The sequence below is a fragment of the Cinclus cinclus genome, chromosome 10, assembly GCF_963662255.1.
Source record: "Cinclus cinclus chromosome 10, bCinCin1.1, whole genome shotgun sequence".
NCBI lineage: Eukaryota > Metazoa > Chordata > Aves > Passeriformes > Cinclidae > Cinclus > Cinclus cinclus.
In genome coordinates this window covers 12,763,894-12,788,842 of record NC_085055.1, presented here as the reverse complement: position 1 = coordinate 12,788,842, position 24,949 = coordinate 12,763,894, and the positions used below count along the sequence as shown (strand labels likewise).

The 24,949-nt window shown below is 35.9% G+C and overlaps 1 protein-coding gene across 19 annotated transcripts in view; it reads right to left on the bottom strand.

Moving 5' to 3' along the window:
* DLG1 (discs large MAGUK scaffold protein 1) overlaps positions 1-24,949 on the bottom strand; it is a 146,437-nt gene continuing 121,488 nt past the window's right edge. For 5 of the 19 annotated variants that reach the window (XM_062499552.1, XM_062499553.1, XM_062499555.1 and 2 more), the window contains 10 exons: positions 20,323-20,499; positions 19,457-19,526; positions 15,095-15,194; positions 12,756-12,797; positions 9,506-9,556; positions 7,350-7,451; positions 6,931-7,103; positions 3,276-3,385; positions 2,818-2,909; positions 1-230 (listed from right to left, as the gene is read on the bottom strand). In XM_062499552.1, coding sequence (XP_062355536.1) covers positions 124-230; positions 2,818-2,909; positions 3,276-3,385; positions 6,931-7,103; positions 7,350-7,451; positions 9,506-9,556; positions 12,756-12,797; positions 15,095-15,194; positions 19,457-19,526; positions 20,323-20,499 — 1,024 coding nt within the window. In that variant the 3' untranslated portion in view covers positions 1-123. Of the gene's footprint in view, positions 231-2,817; positions 2,910-3,275; positions 3,386-6,930; positions 7,104-7,349; positions 7,452-9,505; positions 9,557-11,121; positions 11,158-12,755; positions 12,798-14,367; positions 14,402-15,094; positions 15,195-19,456; positions 19,527-20,322; positions 20,500-24,949 lie in introns of all 19 variants that reach the window. The other 14 variants (XM_062499557.1, XM_062499563.1, XM_062499565.1 and 11 more) reach the window with 4 other exon arrangements.

The following is a 24,949-nucleotide window of genomic DNA, read 5'->3' as shown; positions in this document are numbered from 1 at the left end:
ATGTGATGGTTAGGGTATGAACCACGCTGGAAAGAACTAGAGGCAGGCTCCACTGGAAGGGCTTAAGAGTCGTCAGATGTAGTAGGTGATGTCAGTTAGAAAATGAAAAATAAAAATCTGTTTTCATAATTTTTCCTTTGCTGGAACCCAGATGTAAGGACCAGACTGTTCCTCTATGATCTGTTTCACTTGGTTGTAGATTTCTTCCAAAGTGTCTCCCTGGACAATAGCTGCAAAACATAATGTGGCAATCAGCAATCATCCCTCTGGTTCTGTGCAGAAACCAGACTGCTCCACACCAAGCTGCTCCTTCCCCTCAGAGTGGCAGAAGATTTTCTGACTGCTGAAGGAATCAGAGACTCCCATGGACATTCCTGGTTTCTGTGCTGGAGTGAAGCACAGAGTGGAACTGCAGGATCCACAGAGTACTACCTTGGGAACAGAAAGTGGCTTCCACTGTCCTACCAAGTATATACATAAAACTAATGAGTTTCTTAACCTTTTCCTAGCCACATGTTCCAATTTGCCTGAGTCAATTCACATCCTCCAGTATTCTTTTTGGCCCAACTTTCATTTGTCTTTCCAACACAAAGCAAGAAAGGGCAGGGCTGTGTCCTCACAGACTGGTGAACTCCTCAGCTCGACCCTGAAGCTGTACAGCAAGGCTGGCTGATCTTGAGATGTCTACCTAGCTCTACCTTTTCCTTTAAAAAAAGGAGGAACTCATGGAGTTTGTTGTCCAGACAACAGATTCAAGTTTTATAGACAAGAGACTTCCTTATACAGTTAAAAGTGCAATCTGTCATCATTCCTGTCATGTTAGTTGATGTATTTTTGCCAAGGCTAGAAATTAATTAGAAATGAGCCAATATGGATGTGTTCTGACATAGCAGAATAAAGTATAGTCTGGCGAAAATGAAGTTTGTGCTGTTCTTACCAACACTTCAGCCTGGAAGAGCAATCACTGTGAGACAGCAACTTCTTTTTAATTAGTGTCACAATCTCAGTGTCAATAATCCAAGAAGTAAAGTTTAGCATGAAAGACAGTTTTGGAGGCAGGTCAGACTCACTGTTCTGTGCATTAATAGAGTACTGCTGCTTCAGAGCTTTGCTTTCATGCAAATTAGTTCCCTTTTATTCCTACCATTCCATTCTTATCTCTTAAAATCCTTCTCCCCATGTGCTGCTGTACTGCCTGTGAGAGGAGGCTGCTCCATTGTTATAGGCTAAGTATAATGTTCACAGCACAAAAGTGCATTAGAAAGAATTAGAAATGTCTTTGCATGGCAAATAGGCCATAAGCTTCAGCATCTTCTCTCCAGCTGAGTTCAACCACACCTCTTCCAAACCTCAGTAACTTCAAAGCTGAAAAAGGATGCGCATTTCACGTGCTTCAGTGTAAAGTGTAAGTCTTTAGGGAACACTCACACTTTCTGTTTTATCACCCGACTCACATGGGTGGCAGCCTCCAAATTGTAATTGAGATCTGTAATGGCTTCAAGTATCTCAAACAGATTCAGAAAAGAATTTCTGGCTTGAACGGGATTATCAAGGAGAGAAGTCTGACCATCTTCCTTTGTCAACAAGCCTTATACCCTGAAGAAAAATCATGGATCTAGACACTTGAGCACTCAAAAAGTCTTTCAGGTTTTTGAAACATGATAATTTAAGTCCCTTAATTTCTTGGAGAAGTGTCCTATATAATGCCCTGAGACATCCTGGGGTAATACCAGCTACTATTTAAAACTGATTATGATTAAAATAAACTCATTCATTTTCTGAACAACAAACTGGACACATTTGCAAACTGTTTGGTAGGGGACTCTATAATAGGAGGAATTTTCAAGATATGTTGAGAGTTCCATGACTTTCTGGGTGCAGATAGATGGAGAGCTATGGGAAGAGCAAGGTACAGTCTTGGGATAAACTGACAACTGTGTAGCACAAAATGCAGAGAACAAGGCAGCAGGAAGACTGGGCAGGGAATTTACTGGCTCCTCTGTCTTCCTTCTCTGTGAAGGCACCAGCCCATCCTGTGTCTCTGGCCAGCTGGAGCAGACTGCTGCATTCACAGCTGTGCCCACTCAAGGTGTGCAAGAAGAACTGGGCAAAAGTCATGTCACAGAAAATAAATGAATGGGGCAGCAAACACAAAAACACTGCAGAAGAGGATATAGGGGAAAGGAAAGGAACAGTTGTCTGTCAGAATGGGAATAGGGAGGGTTCATTTCTGGGCTCCTGAAGGTCATGACTTGACCAACCTCCCCATGTTAGAAGCCACAATGCAAAGAATGAGCACAGTTTGAGTGACTGCATCCCTTGCTGTTACAGTAAGGCCCATGGCAAGCACAAATTTTATTCCCTAAGTACCATAATGCTGCAGTGTTCAATTTTCAGAAGCTTCATTTACCATTATGATTGATCATCTTCCCAATTAAGAAAAAAAAAAAAAAAAGGTAATTAACAATTTCCTACTAGCATCTTTGCTGAGCAATTTCAGGTCTGCAAATAAAAGCTTTAATTGTACAAGACAACAACAAAGTAAACATCTGCATTTCAATACCCAAGAAAATGGGAGAAAGTCTTAGAGTTTTTAAAACCTAAATTAAGCTCCCAGTATTTTTTTATATTTTTATATTAAATTAATTGATCAAAGTGAAATCAGCGTAGAGATACTAAGCTGGCTCTGTACCTCAAAGAAATCACAGATCACCTGAAAAACAAAGCTCACTATCTCAGTGGTTAGGCAAGTAGTATTTTTACAGCAAGCAATAAAATTTCAGCTCTGGCAAGTGAGCAATCACAAGCAAAACACACCTGTGAAGTGTTCAGTGAATTCTTGCTCCAGTTTCATGGCTCTCTCAAATGTCTTCCTGGCTTGCTCTTCTGTTAAGCGTTTATTCATTTCCCTGAAAGTGAAAACATTATACCTTTTATAAACCACTATCAAATACTTGGAGTCTTTAAAGTTTTCAACTCTTGTTTGAGTATTAATCCTAATAAAAGGATTAAACCCTAAAGACACCAAGCAAGGACTGTAGTGGAAATGAGCTGTTCTGGTATTATGTTGCATGGAATTTAACACAAAGACATTTGTTTGCAAGCACTTTAATTTGGATTAGAAGCCCCATCTTAAAGTCCCTAAAAATTCATCTCTGGGAATTAGATATTATTTTAAATGGAAACATTACAATTGTCTGCATATAATTTGTAGCTGGCTTTTCAAATACAACAGTCTCAAACAGTTTAGCCTGAAGTACTTTACTTTTACTCACATGATATTTTCCACTGTTTTGGGTTTAATAAAAATGGAGATTGGGTACAGCTGGGCAATCTGCAACCTTTTGATCGCATTACCAGAAACATCAAGAATGCAATGTTTACCCTAAAAAAGTGAGAGAGAAGGGAAAATGGCACTAAGCAAAGTTTAAGTCACAAGCAGCATAGCATAATAATTTAGAAGAGAAAATATGTCTCCACTGAAACAAAGAAAATTAGAATATTTGCATCAATGATACTGTGATTTCACCACTTTGGCACAAGGTTCCCCAGTCTCTTCTACTGGATCACAAATCAGTTGAGATGTCCCTGACCCTTCTTCTTTCCTTTCTTCCTCCAGCACAGGTTGCAGCCTAATCAGCAATGCTGAATCGCAGAGTGGAACAGCTGGACTTCAACCACACCACCAAAATTCTTTATTTTACTTTGTTTCAGTACTAATTTGAGGACGCTTTAGGGAGGTGGCCATGTCACAGATGCAATTTAGATAGGAGCCAGATGACTTAACTGGCATACCTGAGGGAGTGCCCACCCCTGCTGGCAGGGAAATATGCCACCATTTTCAGGTGGAACTGCACACGAGCCCTCTCCTCGTCCAGGTACCAGCCAGTAGAAATACCACATTGGAGATGGTGAATGCAATTTAATCGTGTTGATTTATCATTCATCTCTTGAGAAACAAATACAACTTCACCATTTCTTGGGCAGCTGGAAGACAGTGTGGTAAGGCTGCTTTCCTCCCCCTCTCTATTCCCCCACTATAAAGAATTTTCCAGCATCATCTCAAGCTGTTCCTGTTCTCAACTCCTTTCATCTCAGATATGCTCATTTCCACCTCACACATTTTTATTTAATTCCTTTCTGAGTAGCATAGGATTAATTTTGCCTACTGTCATTTTAGAAGGGTACAGGGGAAGAGGAACAGAAAACCACTTCTGGGTGAGTACATTAAGAAAAGCTTTTTCTTTAGCAGGAGACCATCATGAATTGCAGAAATCTGCGGGCCAGGACACAAACCCACAAGTACCATATAATCAAAGGCTACTCATATCATACAACACCATTCCTGAAATCCTGGGAGATCATTCCTGGAGCAATGTCTGAAATTACTGACATGCTTCTGTTTCCTGGGAGAAGAAATAACTAGGATCGCTTGCATTTGTTCTCTTTCCCAAGAAAATCAGAATTTTATTTCAGGAATTTTTAAAGAGAAGTGTTCTTCCCACGCAAACAGTATATATGTCTGTTTGCTTTCAGCTGATGATAGCTGTTTCCCATGGGTATGCATCCCAACTGGTAACATTTTAAAGAGGTATCTGTATGTCCTAGCAGAGTATTTTACATGTACTGATCTGTCCACATCTTTAAATGCTCCAAGAACTGAGAATTAAGAGCATTACTTGGTCCTTTTCTATTTTTCAAATAAAACACTATTTGCTGTGTTGGACACAACAACTTATGCCAGGAGCCAAAGGGTGGAGGGCTAGAGAGCCAGCACAGTATCTGTGCTGGACCTTATGGGATATAACTGTGACAGTTTATTCCAAATCAACAATGAATGTGCATTAACTGTGGCCTCAAGACACAGAGATCTGCAAACTGCTGAAGATTCCAAAGGAAAGAGGATATGAAAATTCTTTTCAAGTGAACATTTGAAAGACAAGAAAAGAAACACAAGTACATTGTAATACAATCATGTTTTCATCCATGAAAGGGAAGCCATTTGCTCTTTGAACAGTGCGTTTAGAATATTATTTTATATAATTTAGTTCCCTTCTTGCAGTGCATCTGATTGAGAAGCACAGCACAGCAACCAGTGCCTTCTATAACTGAACAACAACATCAGAAAGCATCTTTAGCTGTGTCCATTGTGCGTAAGGAAATGAGAGAGACAGGGATCAGCTGGAAGTATGGGCAAATAAACACAATTGAAGGCTATTTTAAGAATACTGTTTCTGGTTCTTTTGGGGTAATAGCAGTCAATTCAGTTCTGTCTCCTCCTAAACTGATTGTAGAAAACCTGGAAATCACCTTTTGTATCCCAGCAATAAAACCCACTGAAAAGACTCATCTTTTCAGCCAGATGGAGAATAATACAAGGATGGGAGTTGTTCCAGATCAACCAGTTTGCAGCCCTGTCAATGCAGTCATGATTTTGAAGTAAAATTCTGAAGGATAGGCCATTGTTTCCCAGAAAAATAATGTTAGCTGCAAATGAGAAATTGCTGCATCTACACAAAGTCCCATGGTGCCTGTGCAAGAAATTTAGCTGCATGGACACATCTGGTAATACTTTGTTCTTTGCATCCATTTATGAAAGATGCATAGCAGTTTTGTACCTTACTAATCCAAACAGATAAAATAACAGAGCCAATTTCAGCTCCAGGATGGAGCTGAAGGATTGTATTTGTGCTACCAAATAAAGCGACTGCCAACAGATTTATAATGTTTAAGCTGTTCAATAATTTCATCATTTTACCACATATGATAGTTTCACAGCTTTGTTCAGCCTCCCATACAAAGTACTGTTCATTTACTTGAACAATTCTGTAATTAATATTCTTTTCTTTCCTTTTCTCACTATATCCCATGAGGCCAGGTTCCATTCCATAGGGCGACAAACAGAGAAGAAGAAAACAACACTTGAACACAGAATCTCACTGTTTGCCCTGGTTTTGCTTCTAGCAAATTCAGTTGCCAGAAATAGCAATACTCATCCATTTGGTCAAAATGGTACACAGAGTTTTCCAGAGGACTAAACTACAGCCCTGTGGCACATGGGTTACTACCCACACTTAACCTCTGCATGTCCAGACTGACAGTGAATTTGTGAATTCTTGTGAATTTGTGATTCCCACGTAGAAAACAGCTGGTCCTTCTCTCATAGAGATCAGGTAACATTGGCTACTGTAAATGCACTGGATTTGTAAGCAGCAGAACAACAGTCATCAAACTCAACATGGAACATCTACAAAAAATCTTCACCAAAATATTTTCTTTAAGACAAGCACCTTACTCTTAGAAAGACACTTTCCCCACTGTTTTTTTTCAGACAGATCAAGTCAGCTTCAGTAAGACTTCAGAAATAATTAGAATTTGCAAGAAATAGGCAATTCAAATAATTTTGGGATAGAAACAGTAAGGTCAATCTTCAAAATATGTGGGTAGTTATGGAAAAAAAAAAACCTTTAAAAATTGAATTATTTACATTTACTCTCTTCCTTTTGATAGCTAAAACCACGAGGAGCACAAAGAATAACATTTTTGCAAGTTTTTTTCTGCAGAGATCTATGTCAAAAGGATCATCATATTAATTAACTCCACCAGCACTACTCTTAATTAGCTAATGATCTGTGTATGTGAGCTAGGCTAATTAGCCTATAATTCCAATTATTTCATCTATAGTCTCTTTAAATTAGAGGGCACACTCTGGTTGCTCTTTTCCCACAATTTAATCATGATGCTTTCATTATTCCAAAGCTTCATTACTTCCCTAAATGCTTCTGTGACAATACACTTTGTTTCTAGTTTTATACAAATTCCTCTAGAAGTCAGAATGTTCCTAATGGCTTCTTGCAATTCTTCTCTTTTTCCCTGTCAGCACAGGCAGATAATCACCTCAGTGAACGAAAGGAAGTGGCACTGATTTACCTTTTCTGCAACTTCTCGCACTGATTGGACACTTGTTCCATAAAGATGATTATTGTACTGGCCAGCTTCAATGAATTTGTGATCCTGAATATCCTTCTCCATTTGCTCTCGAGAAGTGACAAAATGGTAATCACGTCCATCCACCTCGTAATCTCGTTTTGGTCTAGTAGTATCTTTAAATATAAACCAGTAGTTTTTAAAGCAAAACAAAAAAGTGCCTTTTTTCTCTAATAAAATATCCAAAAAGTCTCCCATTTATACTGTAAAATTGTCACAAAGAGATTGACAATATTAAGATAGGTCTATGAAGTTTAAACAATGTATTAACTTTTTTTAAAATCCAACATACAGAGGATGTCTATGACAAAATGAAGAGAAGAATAGCATCTAAAATTACTTTAGTATTTGCTGAGACTTACGTGGAACACATGAGCCAAATTTGTCTGGAAATTCTGAGATCAGATCATCATTTATTCTGTCTTTCATGGGTCCCAAAACAATCACAGGTCGAGTGTAACTGACTGATAAATATAAAGGAATAATGTCAGTTATATTTCATACGATTGTTAGCTTTAAGAGTTCATCAAAATAAGCTCTCTCATATAGCAATGATTTTTATACTTAAAAGAATATATACTTCTAAAGAGAATAAATACATGTTGAAGAACATCAGTCAGTTAATACCATAGTCATAGTAAGACAATAGACTTTTACTTTCAAATCACCATTCTCAGTGATTGAAAATGTGAAAATGAAGCCTTTGGGGGAAAAAAAAAATCCCTTTTCACAGATTAATATCTTAAATTCTAATGGAGAAAGAAAAGGGCGGTGGTTTGAAAACCTTTTCAATTCAAAGAGGCACCTAAGCAGCAGCACAGTTCATAAAATTCTGTGTCTGTGTTGGGAGAAAGCTCCTTTTCCTCCAAGAACACAATTAAACACTCACATACAAAACAACTCAAATATAAATAGTTTCTATAACTATTAACACGCTTACAAAATTAAGCGCAGTACCTTTTAAAAGTAGTTTAAGTGTTTATAATAGAGGGATTTCGCTTGAAAATTAAGTTTAAGCAGATTATGTGTAATCACACTGTAAGAACCATTAAGACAATAATGCCTAAGTATGTTGCCATGATCATGCAATTTCAGCAGTACAAGTTTTAATTTTAGGTTCAATCTGTCTGCACAAATAAGCACCAATTAATCACAGTCTGGCCTATTAAATATATTTTAATTTGACTCAGAGCTATTTCCTTTCTACTGTATTACAATATTCATAAGAGGAATATCTTGAATCCAATATCTTTTAACTTAGTAAGTAACAAATGTCTTTGTTGTTCCTCCCTTTGTGAGCCCCTCTGGTGAGGGGGCACACACAGACCAGCAGTTGCTCCTGTTTGGAGAGGAGTTTGTCTCCTGAGGGACACAAAATCCAGTTTTCTACTTTAGGCATAACTTACTTTACATCAAAGGGGGCTACAGCAATTCCCAGTTTCTAGTAGGGTCTTAATTCAAATTTCTCATTCATAATTTTATTTGGCATCTTATACTTTTTCAAATTATATTATATAAATAATCCAGTCTCTATTAGCCTTGTATAACAATTTTTACTACTTCTGGAAGATTTCTGAAAGATAAATTGGGGCCCTTGTGCCATGATTATCAAGTCAGAGTGCAAAGTCTATACAGGTAAATGTGCCACAGTGCTATTAAAAACAACTTGGCCACACCAGTAACTGCAGGAAGCCAGACATGAAATCTTGGTACCAAAACTGCTGTTAATACGTGATGTATATTTACTTTGACTGCCAGCTTATTTGAGAGGTAACAAATAAGTATTCTTATTCTAAGAAAGGACTTTCCTTTCATCAGAACAATTTATAAGTATATGAACTATTAATCAAATAATGTAAATCAACTGGTAGCACCTGTGCTAGTGATTTGGAACACTGAAAATTCTGTGTCTATATTCACAGAGTGAATCACAATCAAGACCATTCCACTGGAAATCAGTAAAAAACAATTCTTTAAATGCAAGTGTGAGAAAATATCTTCTCCTACTGATTTTCATCTTCATTTAAATTTTACTTTTTAAATTTTACTTTTTTCTGGAAAAAATCCCTTGGCAATTATTAACCAAATTAGCCATATAAGAAAAACATACAGAAATGGGAGACTGTTTACCAACTTCAGTTGAAATGTCTCTAAATAGACAAAGGATTTATTCACACACTTTCTGCTGTGACAGAAAAAGTGAGAATGTTAAAGCAATATGAAACAGAAGAAACTATAATTTATGAGGTTCTCACTGACAAAGCTATTAGGCATACTATATTTTCTTTCCACAATATAAACCACACAAGAAATTATTGAAGTAGCATACATTTGGATTCTGCACTAAATAATTTAGAGATTCTACTTAATAATTTATGCCTTTATGATTTATTCATTTGAATAACAGTAAGTTACAAGTGGAAAAGGGTGAAGAAGTTTATCCTGGTGCTTAGTACATAAGGGCATGCAAAGCATTCTAGCAATTCAGATTATTTTATAGTGAACAAGATCTACAAACCTTCTTGTTGATTGACTGGTTCGTATGACAACACATATTCCTCCTGGCCACCTAAAATGTAAATGCAAAGACATATCAATGTATTTTTTTCCTACAGCAACGTATTTCAATTGAGCAATTCCATGGACTGTGATGATACAGACACTGCTCAGCAATATGCATTACAATGATACTGATGAAGGACATCTTTTGAGAGCAATGAATTATAAAACTCACAAAGCTAAGCCAAACACCGAGCTTTAAAGCATAAGACACATACAGTAGAAAAAATTTCCTGGTGTACGCTGGCATGTCAAGCTGACATCAAGCACAAGAAGAATTTTCAGGCATTGCTGAGATGCTGTTCCCCACGTACCCTGATGCAATGCATGCATGCTGTCATTCACTGCTAGAGCAATGCCACCTGCCTCGGCAATGCTCTCCATACTCTGAAGCCAGCTGTTATGTTTTTACAATAACAATATTTCCACATTTATACATGGCTGGCAACCATTTATGTCAAGGTGTACAGATATTCCATTAACTTTACTGGCATTTATATAAACATTTTCAGCCAGTCTAATTCTACCAAAAAAAGCTATGACTGTATATTCTAAGTAACTACTATTTTATCAATTAATTTTTGAGGACAAAGTTGAAAGCAAAGAATGCTTTGGATTGTTCTCAGCTCCAGGAAGCACATTAGCAGTGAATGAAACTAAAATAATTGAATCTTAAACTTTGACAGCTGTAGGCTTTTTAAATGTTAGTGAAAGCATTTGAAATATACCTCAGTTGCTGTCTCTCTAAAAGATTACTTCTAGTCTAACATGGTATCTCTGAGTAAAGTTTCTTCCAATGAAATAACTAAAAAATAACTGTGACAGCAGAGAATTTATAATTCTAAAGACACAAGCTCAAATTAAAAACGACATTACTTTGAATTGAAGAAAATAAAGTTCTCCAATATTTCACTAGTCTAATTCTGGAACATTCTTTGATGTTCATAAGCCATACTTAAAAAAGGGAAGGTAACATACCAAGGCTACACCACAGTTTATGTAGAAACAGAAGGCAAATGAAGGCTTTTATAAATGCATATAGTGCTTCTATATATCTATTCTCTATTTCAAAGCAAATGCCACTGATATTTTAAATCTAAATGTTATCATTTAGTAACAAAATATTTCTCTTATTTTGCAGTAAATTTGTATTCAAATTGTCCTACAGCAATAACTAAAGGAAGACTTTAATTTCCTAAATTGTTGCAAGTGAGGAATACCTAAAGACAGACAAAAAACCATGCAACCTGTACATTTTACTGTCTCAAAAAGTTACTCATGCAAATGGATTTTAGAAGGACAGTATATACTTTCGGAACCCTTTTTAGGCTAGAGGCAGGAATGGGGAACCACCAACTATCAACTCATCTATGAAAGATCCAGCTCACATAGAATTAGATACTTCTTTGGAGAAGACACATTACTATAAGGTCAAAGAGTATGAACTAGTTATTTAGTTATGCAAGCTACTAAAGAGATAAGAACAAGTAAAAAGCATCCCCTGATTGAGGGTAAAAAGTATATATTGTCACTGCTTTTCAATACGTTGGAAAAATTAGTATTAATAAAATGAACCTTTTGAACAACCGTACTCATCTGTAATCAAGATAACTTTCATATTAGACAGCAGGAAGAAGAAATTAAAGTAATATTTTAATAAAACGTGCTCAGAATTACACATCGAGATAAACAAATCCATGGCATTCATAATAAAATCATGGCTTCTCAAGTAACAATAAAGTAAAATACTAACTAGTAGTACCAATAATGAGCCTTAAATGTAAATAAAGCAAGCTCTCAGAAAAACCTTGGAAGTGAGTGAAGACAGGGAAGCAGCAAATTTAATACGGAACAGACATGGTTAGAGAGTTTTAATGGTGTGTCATTAAAAATGATTAATATTTCTGTTTGTCAAAGGCAATTTCCATATGTGCTCAATTCTGTGTTATTCTCAGGGAACACAGATGCCTCCCTCAATTGGTTTCTTTTCAATTACAATCTGCAACACCACCAGCCTTTTGCATACATGTATATACATTCTCTCCTTCAGTGTCATCATGTGGAAGAAAATATGTGGCTCATCACCTCTGAAAAGATCTACAGCCAAACAACTTTATCTGTTAATGAACCACCTTCCTTTTTACCCTGACATAAATTACACATTTCTGCAGTGCCCATTACACAGCAGGCAGCCAGAAGCTGAGCAGCAAACCACTGTATGACTTTCACTTTTCCTTCTTTTCATGTTTCTCTTCAAATCCTTCACTTTCCTATGGTCCTGCTCTGGTCTATTGTGGCTTCCAGGTCTAGATTGCAACCTTATTGGGCAGGTTTTTACTGCAAATGAATAGTGGGATTCAAGTTCTTGCTCTGGTTTAAGGCATGTCAAAGCACAGTAGAGCAGTACCATGCAGCCTATTACCCACCATGAGCATGGAGTGCTACTGCAGCTCGGGTAATAGTACACACTACTGGAGCTTTTGCTAGCAGTAAAAGCAAACTGAGTGTGGTTTAGAAGACACTATGTCTTCAGAGAGAGAGAGAGAGAGAGGGAGAGAGAGAGAGAGGGAGAGAGAGAGAGAGGGAGAGAGAGAGAGAGGGAGAGACCTAGCATGCTGCTTTATCAAAACTGACTCCAGCACTGAATGTGTGTCGTATGCTTTGAAGACAGTTCATACTAAGCACCCACACTTGACAAAATAAATGAGCTGAAAGCAAGGGTAAATACATGTTTGCTTATCTGTATTTTCACTGAAGTATATACATATTAAATCTGAGTATCAGTTGTGAAAAACTTTAGGTAGCTACGGCATTATTTAACAGATTACACAGTTTGGTTACACTTCCAGTATTAAGACTCAGCTACACATAATTATATTTGTCAGCATTAACTTTACATTTAAATTTAACAGATCTAGCTAGCTTGTGTAATTTAAAAAAAAAAAAAGAGTAGATTCAAATTAGGCTGAACTAAAAACAATCACAGAAAATAAGAATATCTATAAAGGAGGTTGGCAGTGATTCTTGGGACTTTTTTACAAACAAAGACATGGAACAATTTGCAGTACTCCACCAAAAACACAAACACTTGAAGCTGACTGGGAAGTTCTATTCAACATGTAAATACCCAGAAAAGACAGACAAACAAAACCAAAGAAAGAGCTACAAAACAAAGGTTCTGAATAAATAAAGAACTTAAACACACTTACGGTAACTACTTTCACTATCGCTGGCATTAGAGGTTACATGCTCTGAAATTGCAACACAATGGAAAAAAAATAAGGAACATACACCAATGGCATGAGTCAAACAGAAAGAAAATTGACAAAAAATAATCAAGATGAAAGACAATGCTCATATCAATGTGCTGAAATCAATACATACTGCATATAAAAGTTTTAACGTACTTCTCATAGCTCTCAGGATCAAGCTTAATTTCATATGAAAGGAATTGATGTTAATAAAAAGAAAAACATTAAATAGCACATAAAATAAGATTACAAAAAATACACTAATTCATAATTCACATGTAACCCTGCAATTCTTAAGTTTTCACTTCAGGATGAATTTTGTTGTGTAAAACTTGTGGGATTATGAATTTCAACTTTTGTGGAGGCAAATGACTGATTACATTTCATCTCTTGTAGAGAAAATACTGGATTATATTAGAGGAAATACAGCGTACCATGTGACACAACTTGCATTAGGTGTGGTAAGGCAGTTTTAAAAAGTCTGTTCTGTCAAACAGACAAGAAACCAATTTTTTACGGAACAGAATCATCTAGAGATATTTCTGGACCATATTACATTGTTCAAACTAGCTATGATCATAAAGACACAAAAGCTGCTTATGATCTTGTGTTCTAAACCATAAGGTCTTAACAGGTGCTAAAGTCTTCTGGTCTAGACCAAGAATTCCTTTGAAACTAGCCATTTCAGAATTGAAAAAAGCATGATTGAGGACAGGTACAGAAGTACACTGGCCCTTATAAGTGATTTCACAAACACTGTGCCTTACAGTTACACTTTGGGAAGAAATGCTGTTCTTAATGACCCTTAGCCACATCCTTTTAGAGCCTCCTTTTCCTGTTGCATAAGTGCCTAGCAGTAGATGTATTTAATATCAGTGATGGACACAAGGTCTTGGCCTTTTTTTATTTGTCATTTTAATACATTTAGTGGTGGGGTGTTTACAGACAAACAGATCTGCTAAGAGTATGCAGCAACTTTTGAATCTTACTGGACTCAAATAGAAATACAAAAAATGCTTCAAGTCACCCCTATCATCCCTCCACCTGGTCTAAAAGCATCATTAGAGTTCAAGTCAGATAGAAAAACTCCCATGGCATTTGTTAATGAAAAGTTTTGTTTGCTTTAAGTAGCTGTAACCATCAGTTGCCTAGAAAGAGGAATGAAAACTGTTACTAGTTAAAGTAGCACAGCAGTGGTTGTACTATTACTGTAAAAAGCCATAAGGTTATTTTAAAATAAAAATACGAGGACAAAATATAAGTAACATTAAACAATAATCACCAAATTAAAAACATAGTACTGTTAAGGGAAAACAAGAAAGCACTGGCAAGCTTCTGAAAACAACAACAACAGCAAAAAAAATCTAATGTGACAGTCACATAAACTTTACATGTTCCTGAAAGCAAAAACTCCAAAAGACTGCAAACTAGGAAAAACTTATGAACCAGTTTAGTCAACCTCCTTATACCAGTAGAGCACCAATCTCAAAGAGATCTGTCAAAAAAAAAAAAAAGGTAGTAATTTTTCAGATGGAGGTTAAAATAACTTGGGAGTATTTTGATCACTTACTCAGGCCTTTTGATCCCATGTCGTCAGGGACCTCCTGCAGAGTAGTCCCCAGAGGGCAAGCAATAAAAAGACAATCACAAAGAAAATAATTGTCAGTAATATATAAAATTGGCGCTACGACGGGAGACAGTTCCTAGAACATCACAGGACAAAAAAAAAGTCTATAGAATTTGACTTGACTGGCACATGAAGTGCAATCAGTAATGCAAATGGCAGAGAACAGAGATTGTTTTGAATCTGGTCTGAATTAGCGAATTTATGCAACTATGTTTTGAGAAGATATATATTTTTTTTTAGTGCTGGCAAGAACAGTAAAAATCACAGTAAGCTCTCTTCATTAGGAAAATCAAATTAGAATGAATGACTTTGAAAAACCAGTCTAAAGGACTGATTTGAGAAGCTGGTAAGCTCCATTATACTTTCATGAATACTGTGCCTTCTCCTCCAAATCAGAAATGGGGAAGCATCACTGACAGCACAGGAAGGCAATTATCTCCTCCAGTTGGTCAACAGTATTGCCCAGTTTATTTCAAACTGGGGTGCTCTTGTGCTAAGTTTTATTTCAACAGCAAACAAAGGTTCGCACTGTTTTTGTAGACTGGTTTGCCACTGGCACCATGAGCTCCTCAGCCTGTTGCAGCTCATGAAACTGTCTCCATGGTAACACCCTAGAGCAGTCTAGCAGGCCCTTCTACTGCGCTTCCTCCATCCAGTGCCACATACTTACGGTCAATATCACTGGTTTCCTGCTCACTCTGGTCCTTGCTCTTGTAGAAGGGAAATTTTCGGGAAAAGAGGTTCTTTTTACGCTTGTCATTGAATGACTGCTGAAGAAGAGAAGGAGGGGCAAAACAAAGGATGTCTAATGTCTGTGTGAACAAAGGCCCAGACCAGCAGCTTTGTGGAAGCTGACTCCTACAACCACATCATGCAGTGCATATCTCAGTTTAACACTCATCTTCTCAGCTCATTAGAAATAGACTGGGATCATGACATGCTCATATCCTCCATGTTTCAAGTGCTTAGTATAGAGAAAACTGGTTAGTCCTATACAGACCGACCTGCATTTCACAGTGTTCAAAAAAAGTGGAAAACTAGGCTGCTGTAAGATGGTCAAACCGTAAACATTTAATTGACTCCAAGTCAATTAAACCACTGATATTATCTCATTTAGGGGTTAGAGTACTTAAAAAAAACAACAACAAAAAAAATAAAATAAAAAAAACACACAAACCCAAGCTGAGGCTTTTGCAAACAGCTGATATTGTAACAGAACATCAGAAGTATTGTAGGCAGTGTTACCAACTAACTAAAAAAAACCCTCCGAAACTTGTATCAGTGTTTTACTACTGCAATTCATTGCAATTTCACTGAAAGGAATTACTCTGTTCTATGCAAGTCTGCAATCTAATACAAAGATTAACTTTCAAAAGACACAAACTAATTTCATTGGTTTATTGTGGCAGTTATGCTTTTCAAGAGTGCATTTATAACTACCACATGAAAAACCCTCTATCCCTCTATATCAAGGAACATGTTCAGCAACTTTTGGCATTAACTGTTCATGCTGCTGAAGAACTACTGCATCTCAGTTACTATAAACATTTCTAGAGTTACATACATAGACATTTACATCCATGTGACTATAAACTATTACTGTGATCCTTGTCCAAGTGATGGAGAGCGTCAATGAATTTTCATTCCTATATAGCTATCTCGATAGGTAATTAGCACATATTTTAGTAATATCTGCCATGTCTTCTGCTGAAGACATCATGTGACTACAGCACCTCTAATTTGATGTTCCAAGTCAATAAAGAAAAACTTGAAGTATAAATAAATCAGTAATGTTTTAATTGCAATTATGCCCAGAACTAGAGCTAATACTAAGTTAACTAATGCCAACTAAAAGTCAGAAGAAATTCCCTTCTGTCTTTAGGCATGAGTGATTCATCTGACCAGTTTTAGAAAGACATAAAATTTGCCATATTTTTGTCATTTGTTTCACAAAAAAACTGCAATAGAAAGGATGGCAAAACAGGAAAACACCCAACTTGGTCTTGGGACCCTGTGCTGTATTAGCTTATTTCTAAGCTAAGCAGAGCTTATGTACAGCAGGAAGTAAGAAAAGCACCACAGAAACATCTTTTAAAAGGTATTGTGAAAAAAAAATCATGCATTCAAGACTTTATTAACAACTGTTTCTAAAATTTGGAGCATGTTAGCTTTCAAGTAATTGTTTGTCTTTCTTCAGCTAATGTGAGCTCACATTCCTTTATATGCAATACAGTTGCAAAAAGGCATATTATCCTTTCTACCAGCATTAAGTATGGAATGAATTACAGTGACAACTAGGGGTCAAACAGGACAAAGTTTTTCAAGTGATGGGCCACATTTTTTGGTGCAATTGAAAACTAGTACTTGACCTCCCTAAAGAGAATATCTATAGTTGTGCTCCTTTCCTACAGTGCAACACCAAAGCTGCATTCTGCTACAGGACTAAAAATCCTTCTGGCCATCTGTTTTAGTACAGACGTGCTTGGAAGTAGCAGATACTTAAACATCCAGTAATATTTTCATTACCAAAGTTTTTGCAAAAATTACTTAAAATTACAAGGTGTTAAAGAGGCACATGGTACCATGGGAGCACCATCAGTGACATTGAGCTCTGGAAATAACAATATTGTGCCAAGGAGGAAATCCATAAAACCTTTAATTGCCTTGCATCTGTGTTCGACTAAAACTGTTGTTCCACTGTAAAAATTGGTAAATTATCAACCTGACACACAGACAAAAGATCAAGGCTCCAGCTAATCATATGCCTGCAGGAACCACACTTGGCACAGGCAAATTTTTACGTTATGGTCCTCCTGACCTTCTCTAACAGAAGTCAAGTCACTGCAAATGATTTCTCACAACCACAAAGGGTAATGTAATCTAGAGAATAAGGACAACAAAGAAATATGTCCAAAGAAGATCCTTGCTGTATACTGAAAAATACTGTAACACAAATTCAAAGAGTAAAAGACTCACACCTATAATTGTTTCATTTGGGCAAGTCCAGTTTGGTAAAAAGAGACAAATGTAATAAAGCTCAAATGGTTCAGTTTAGCTGAGGTGGTGAGAATGTGCAATCTGTACAGTTAAAATAAAAGGAGTAGCTGATTTATCGTACTTCATAAAACATAATTAACTTCATTACAGTTTTGAAAATATGTCACAATAATTATTTTAACTTTCTGTATGGTAAGTCTTCCTGAGCTAATACAAAATTTTATATACTGCACGTATAATGGTCAGAGTCAGTTCCATTGCAAAAAAAAAAAAAAAGAGAGAGAAAATAAAAGTAATTTTATACTGATTTTGCGTAAAAGATTAGCCAAACTATTACTTCTAAAAGATACCATGATTATAAAAAGCTAGAAGGATTTGCTTATTAGTTGAAAATGCATAGTAATTGCATTAAATTTTTCATAAGCCCACTGGCAATCGTTCACAGGCATCATAAGCAGGAATATATTAAATCAGAAGCAGCACAGAAAATGAGATAAATGTGTATACAAAGGAACAAACAAGAATAAAATGTAACCATTTTTGCTCCAGATTTTTTCGCTTTCCTTACAATGAATTGGATTACATGGATTTTAATGTTAGCCATCACTAAGGTTACTCTTCAAGATCTTAATGTAGAAATTTTCATAAACTGTATAAAACTGGTATTTCATCCTGTTTATGGAGTATTAGCACACACAGACACAGGAAGGCACATTGTCCATGAGGACATGTATAGTGCAGTCAGCTTACTGGGAAAAGTATCATGATTACAAATACAGGAGGAATACTTCAAGGAGAAACTCTGATGTTAAAACATTTACAGCTGAAGCAAAGACTGTGAACAGTGTAAGTGTAGAGAAAGAGAACTGCAGTTCTACATCAATGGCAAGCGTAGTTGCTTTTCCACTCAGTATTCCATGCATTGCTTTGGTGCTCTCTCAGTACACAGGGACTGTGCACCAACTAACTCTGCTTTTGTCCAACACTACTTCAAACGCATCAGTAATTAACTGTTTGCAGTTAAGTGGTAGACACACTAAAAGCATCCAAATATCTTTCAAAGAACATGCTAACATCTGAAAGATTACTTAATGTAATGAAAATAATCTGAAGTATTTAAGCCTCTCTTTATATAACTCTAAAAAGCAAACTCAAATTACCATGTCAGTTGATAACATTTTATTCCAAAACCAAACTACAAGTGCACCAAAAAAAAATACTGCAAATAATCCAGTGAATCTCTAGGGCACTACCAAAATTGTGACTCAGAAAATAGGTAGAGATATCGATTTCCTTTTAAGAAAATACTTATAGGGGAAAAACATGACATTTCATTAATAACTGAAACCTTTGTCATGTAGCAGATATTAATTTTAGAGTCTTTACACTTAGCAGTCCTACACTATCAGGATATAATACTGAAGAGTTTAAATATTTTATGTATGTGATTTCTGAAGTTATGTAAACATTGTAAATGAAATAAATTCCTAAAAAGCATTTGTGGTATTTTCAATAATGACTAACCAATAATGACTAACTACAGCATTAGTGCAATTAAAAATATAATCACTATTCAAGAAATAGCTTCCTCAGGGGCTTAAAGCACATTTCAGATTTTTTTTAAATGACAATATATTATTACTTTAGAAAACTCTTACATCCAAAATGCATGTGCCTAAGTCCTGAAATTACTAATCACATACTACTGGTAGAAGTAGTAAAGTTGTGGAATTATTTCTCAAATTTCAGAATCACATATGGTGCAGAGCTGTTAGAAATGTCACTATTCAATACTTTGCTAGGATATACAGCTCCTGTCACATTACAGTATTAAGAAGCATATGTATTGCTATAGTAATTCTTTAAAAAATTTGCAGTGTTTTAGCAATTAAAGGCTGCTTTGGTGCTCAGAATTATTTCATTTCTATTTGATAGAATTTAGTCTTTAAATATTAAAGTGATTCTCCACACACAAAACCACTGAAAAATGTTACCATTCCCAATGCCAGGTGTAATTAGCACTTCATTAACTCACCCCTTTATCTCCTCTTGTTTTGGAGTTGAATTTCACGGTCTTCAAACGGGCTCGTTCCTTTTTCTCAACTCTACCACAAAAACACACACAAAATGTCATAATCAGCAAAACTCCAGAACTTCAAGTTACCACTTGTTCCAACAGAAGCATATTGCTGTACCTTTTGTACTACACATTTTATTGCTTATGAGACATTCAGAAAATGGAAGCCTGCTAATGGAAAGCTGTTATTTCTCAAGTGATGAGCTGTGAGAGTATTGGGAGTATTTTGTGGCTATACATGTTCAATAAACACACAGAGTGCAAAGAGGAAACATGACACAGTAAGTGAAGAGCCTCAATTATCAGCCAATAGCAGATATTAAGATTCAGAGCACCTAAAATCTTATTTGAGTCTCCAGTACGCCAACAAAAACCTCATCTCCATTGGCTCTGGCTACCAAAGAACAGTTTTCCAGTTTTCAAGGTTCTGGGTAGAAAGAATTCATGATAGTGTCATGACTTGAATAAAATTCATTCATACTTTGCACCTTTTCATACATAAATGATTATTAAACTGATATTAAGCCCACATATAATGTTATTAAACCCACAACTTCCTTACAGTGAGAACAGAGAGGGTGGGTGTGGACCACCTATATTAACCTCAGTAAACAACTCCTAAGGCTAAATAGGGTTTGAAAAAATTTCTCATTGAGTAAATGAGAATCCTACTACAGATTATTTAAAAAAAAAAAAAAATCAAACAAGTGGCTGATCTGGCACAGAATTAACAACAAAGAGAAAAATTAACAAAGACAAAATATGTATTAATCAGATCAGATGTTTAATGGCAGACATCTCCAAGGCAATAAAGTATGACATACCTCCGTTTGCTTGGGATAACTCCAATTTCATCACTCTCTCCATCTGGAGTTACCTGCCGCGCTTGCCACCATTCATCATCAGAAGCATTAATGACATGGAGAATATCGCCAAATTTGAAGTTCAATCCTTGACTTGGAAGGCCACTATCCTTAGTCTTGTCATAATCAAAAAGAGCTCTACATTGAAAAGAAAAAAATTAAACATAGAAAAAAGCAAGAAAAAGCCAGGAGAGTATGAATAGCATGGAATATTACGCAAGCTGCCTATGCTATTCATAAATGATTGCATCATTCTGACAGGTGTTTACAAGAAGGCTGAATACACTCTCCCATGCACACAGAATGTGTAGTACAGTACCCCCACACACTTCTAAGCTTTAATGAATGAGAAAAACTTCATCCAAAGCAAACTTCTAGGGCTTTACAAAAGCTCTACAGAAGACACCACCTGCAATTCAATAAGTACTTTGCACAGAGCAAGTTACATGTCAGCCTAGGGTAAAAAAGACAAGCAATTATTTAAAGCATACAGCACTATATAAAGTTCTGTAATGTACACTGTTTCATATCAAGCTATAAATTGAAATTATTTAGTAATTTAGTACAGTTTAGCATGGTCTTTTATTTTAAAGTCAGTGTCTGGCCCACAGGAAAAAACCCAACTTAGAAATACGATCTGGTCACCACTTTGCTACCACAGTACCCAAAGGCAGAGAACCTTATGGACATTCTTTTAGGAAATTCCTGACCATTTCAAAAGAATCTCATCCTTTTTCCTAAGGTAAGCCTGTTTTCAAATAATAGGTACTCACAATACCTGAACGGCAGCTGTGTGACTACAGTTTTATTAACATTCTCTCTTGGCAGCAAGATTGGTTTATGCAACTGACTCCCATTGCCCTTTTTGCCTAAGAAAGCACAGTCGTCTGGAAAAGCACATTGTCCACCACACTATGGAACTGCTCTGGTTTACAGGTCATATCTTTTCTGCCTTTTGGAACATTTTCTACCTGGACAAGTTCCCTGAGGAAATGAAGATATGTGAAGTATGCTTCTCCCTGACACAGCTGAGGAGATACTGCTAAGGTTCTGCCTTCTAAAGGACTCTTCTTTTACATCTGAAAATAGTTCATGAACCCTCACCTATGTGAAATAAGTGCTTGTATGACACAGTCCAAAAAATCCTCATCATTATTTAATCTGCCAGCTTGTGTGTTGTCAGTGCTGCACTTTCTGAACAATACCTGAATTCAACTTACTTGATACCAAGCCAAAGTAGTACCAACAGATTACAGTGTGATGATTTAAAAGGGCGACACTTTCCTTGTCCAAATTCAGCTTGTTTCTTCATCCCAAACACTGGTCTCGCATACATTTTTCTGCTAGATTTTTAATATCACAGAAATTTTTAACCCGTGTAAGTCAAAACCTGTTTGCTCTATATTGTACTTCAGCTTTGTGAATTTTGCCTTCCTGAAGCACTGAGCAAACTGTATTTGTTCATAACCAATAATAAATTGTTTACAGGGAAAAAATTCAAATATTGTCAGACCAATTCACCTTCAGCATCTATTGCAAAACCAGAGTTATTTGTGACACCATGCCTTTCTTGGGCTATAAAATACAAAAAAATATTTCCTATTAGATTAAAGGTTTTAGTAATGATTTTTCGAATGTCTAAAAAAAGACAGAAATTATTAAATGGCTTCAAAATATTTGCTCTTCTCATACAAAGAGTCTTAAATCTGCAATATCTTTAAGTTTATAACCAAATCTAGACTTTGAATTTTGAAATAGCTCAGAGGTTGAAATATCACCTTCCTTAGAAGTGCAACCTTCATAGTAAGATCCATAAGATCTTCAGGGTTAATTCCACAGCATACTTAAGATATCCTGATTACTTTTTCCCAGAGCCATTTTTATCCAGAGCCATTTTTTTTCTTTGAAATAGCAAAAATATTGCAGGTAAGAAAATTATACAGATAGGAAGTAATTATTCCTCTACATTTATTCTGCACATTTGTTCAAGAAACACTCTGGACAAATATCATTTAATATCTCAAAATAAACCACACATAATCCAGTATGTACTTTCAACGCAGATTCAAGTCGTATACATTTTCACTGAATGAATTACATGCATCGTGACATTTATTTCCTGAGATTTCTTGTTAGCATTCACGCAATGATTTCTACCAGCTCCACTTTTAACTTCTATTTTTGAGTTTGCATATAAATTTATAAAAGCTGGGAGCTTGGTCTAACAGCATTAACATATATGTTGACTGCATGAGAAAAAATGCCCAGGAGTTAAGTGGCAGCAGAAATGGATAAAGTCATTATTACCAACATGTGCTTTTCCAACCAAATAAATGGTTGTACAGAGCAGGTTTTGCACAGTGAAAGGCAGTTTCATCAAATATTTCCTCTGGTGAAGTCACTTCAAGAAAAATAATTTTATTGGGCAAAAAAGTCAAAGTTGATGAAGATAATTTTATAAAAAGATCGTTCAGGGCATCACACAACAGTAACACAACTATGCAGTTAACATTTATAGGAATACCAGGAACTGCTATAAATTACCTCAGAAGCAAGAGAATTAAAAAATTCCTTTTGATTTCAAGTTTTTAGCATGGCTTTTCCTGTATGCCTGGCACATCATCAACCAAGAACTCACTTCACAGCCCAGATCATGCCTTTATCTACAAGCTGGAATATGAAAAATACTGCTTCTATTAATTTCCTTCATGGAGACTTTCATTACAGATTAAAAATGCCATGTATACATTGACTTATTTTAAGATATAAACACAAATTAACTTAAAAATAAATTTAGTAATCCTGATCAACTACTGCTTTGAATGCAGACTCATGATAGTGTCAAGTTCTATTTAAATTTAAATGGGAAGTCCTAAAAATTATTTTCTAGAGAAAAGCACCAAGTCCTCCCTTTTATTTCATTTTGTATCACTCAGGAACTAAAGAGCACTAAAAAGCGTAACTCAGCTCCTTCATCCACAAGTCTAGAGAAACTGAAATTAGGTGGCATATTTCCTGAGTGTTCATCTTTCAAGGCCAAAAATGTAATGGCTGTGTAACACTGTCAAATTTTCCAGAATATCTTTTCACCCGCCATACTCATTACTTTCAGTATCACAGACCATTGACCAAGTTTTACTGAAGCATTTCTTCAACAAACAAAGCAACCAGGAATTCCTGCAGCAAAGCATCTCTATGTTTAATTTCATTAAATATGAATTAATTTTACCATTTCACAATAAATTAAGATCAGCTTGTAAAGGAGGTTTTCTTTTTCTGAGTTTTTGGGGAAATTGTTTGAAACTTAATGTTTGAACTGTGAGAATACCATAGAGATGGCCCAATTAAACTGCAGGCAAGTACACTTAGCCAGCTGCTAATAGCAGATCTTATTTTTCCAAAGGATTTATTTAAAATTCCTTAGTGATTTTAAAACTGCTACATTTCTTCAACTTAGAGACATAACCATTTTTTGCTCTGATTTAAGCACAAATCAGCACCATTGTTTGAATTTGGAATGTATTGTGCTGATCAGAAAAATGCACTAAGGTAAAAGAATTTTTTTGATTTTGAATGCTACACACATTGCAGACTGAGACTTGCCACAGAAGATGAGATTAAATATGGAACAGATTTACTCTCTCTCCATGTATTATCACAGAAACTTGATGCCATGAAGGTATCTCACATGTGCTTTTTGAATCTCCAGATGAGCATATATATCTATATATAGATATAGATCAGATGCAAACCCAAAAATGTTGTTATGAGAGAACCTGCCTCAGAATAAAGACCAGAAGAAATATAAAGCAAAATAAGAGAAGACACATCGGTACATCTGAATCAGCTGGGGACAGGGGGGTGGTGTGGAGGGATAGTAGGACATGCAAATGGAGAGTCAGCTGCTGCTGAATTGCTGCATTTGTATTGTCCTCCAAGGGCTGTTTCCTAAATTGCTGTGTATCATTTTTTTTTATATATATACATACAATTACAAAGAAGAATCTGCCATTTTACTCCAAATTGTATTTTCAGGCAAACACAATTGCCTTTTCCTTAATATTACATAATACCAAAAAATGCTGTTTGCAGGCAGACTAATCTTAAAGATACCATGCTTACAGGGATACAATGATGTATCTGATTTTATTTCCTAATTTGTTACCATGATTTTGAGAAAGCATCAGAGATGATTTTCAGGGTATTTTTATTTAATAGCTTTACTGCAATTGTGATTGAATGCCTATAAACTGTTGAATTGCCTGAAATGCCTATATTTTACTGTTGGAGTTAACATTCAATTCAGCATTTTGTTACATAACTGGCATCCTTTAAGGCACATCCAAAACCCAGCACTACTGAAAAAAGATAACTGAAGTTATTAAAATTGGCTTTGAATTGCTACAATTAAAAATACAGTATGACTACACCAGAGTGACTTATTAAATGGAAAAAAAGTGGGTAACTAACATTTTCTGTCAGTATGTAGCAATGTGAAAAATATTCATAGAAGTTACTTCAATGGGGTCAAAATTACATCAGAATCCAGACAGAACAGATGTGAACCCTTTCTGTACATGAAGTTGCC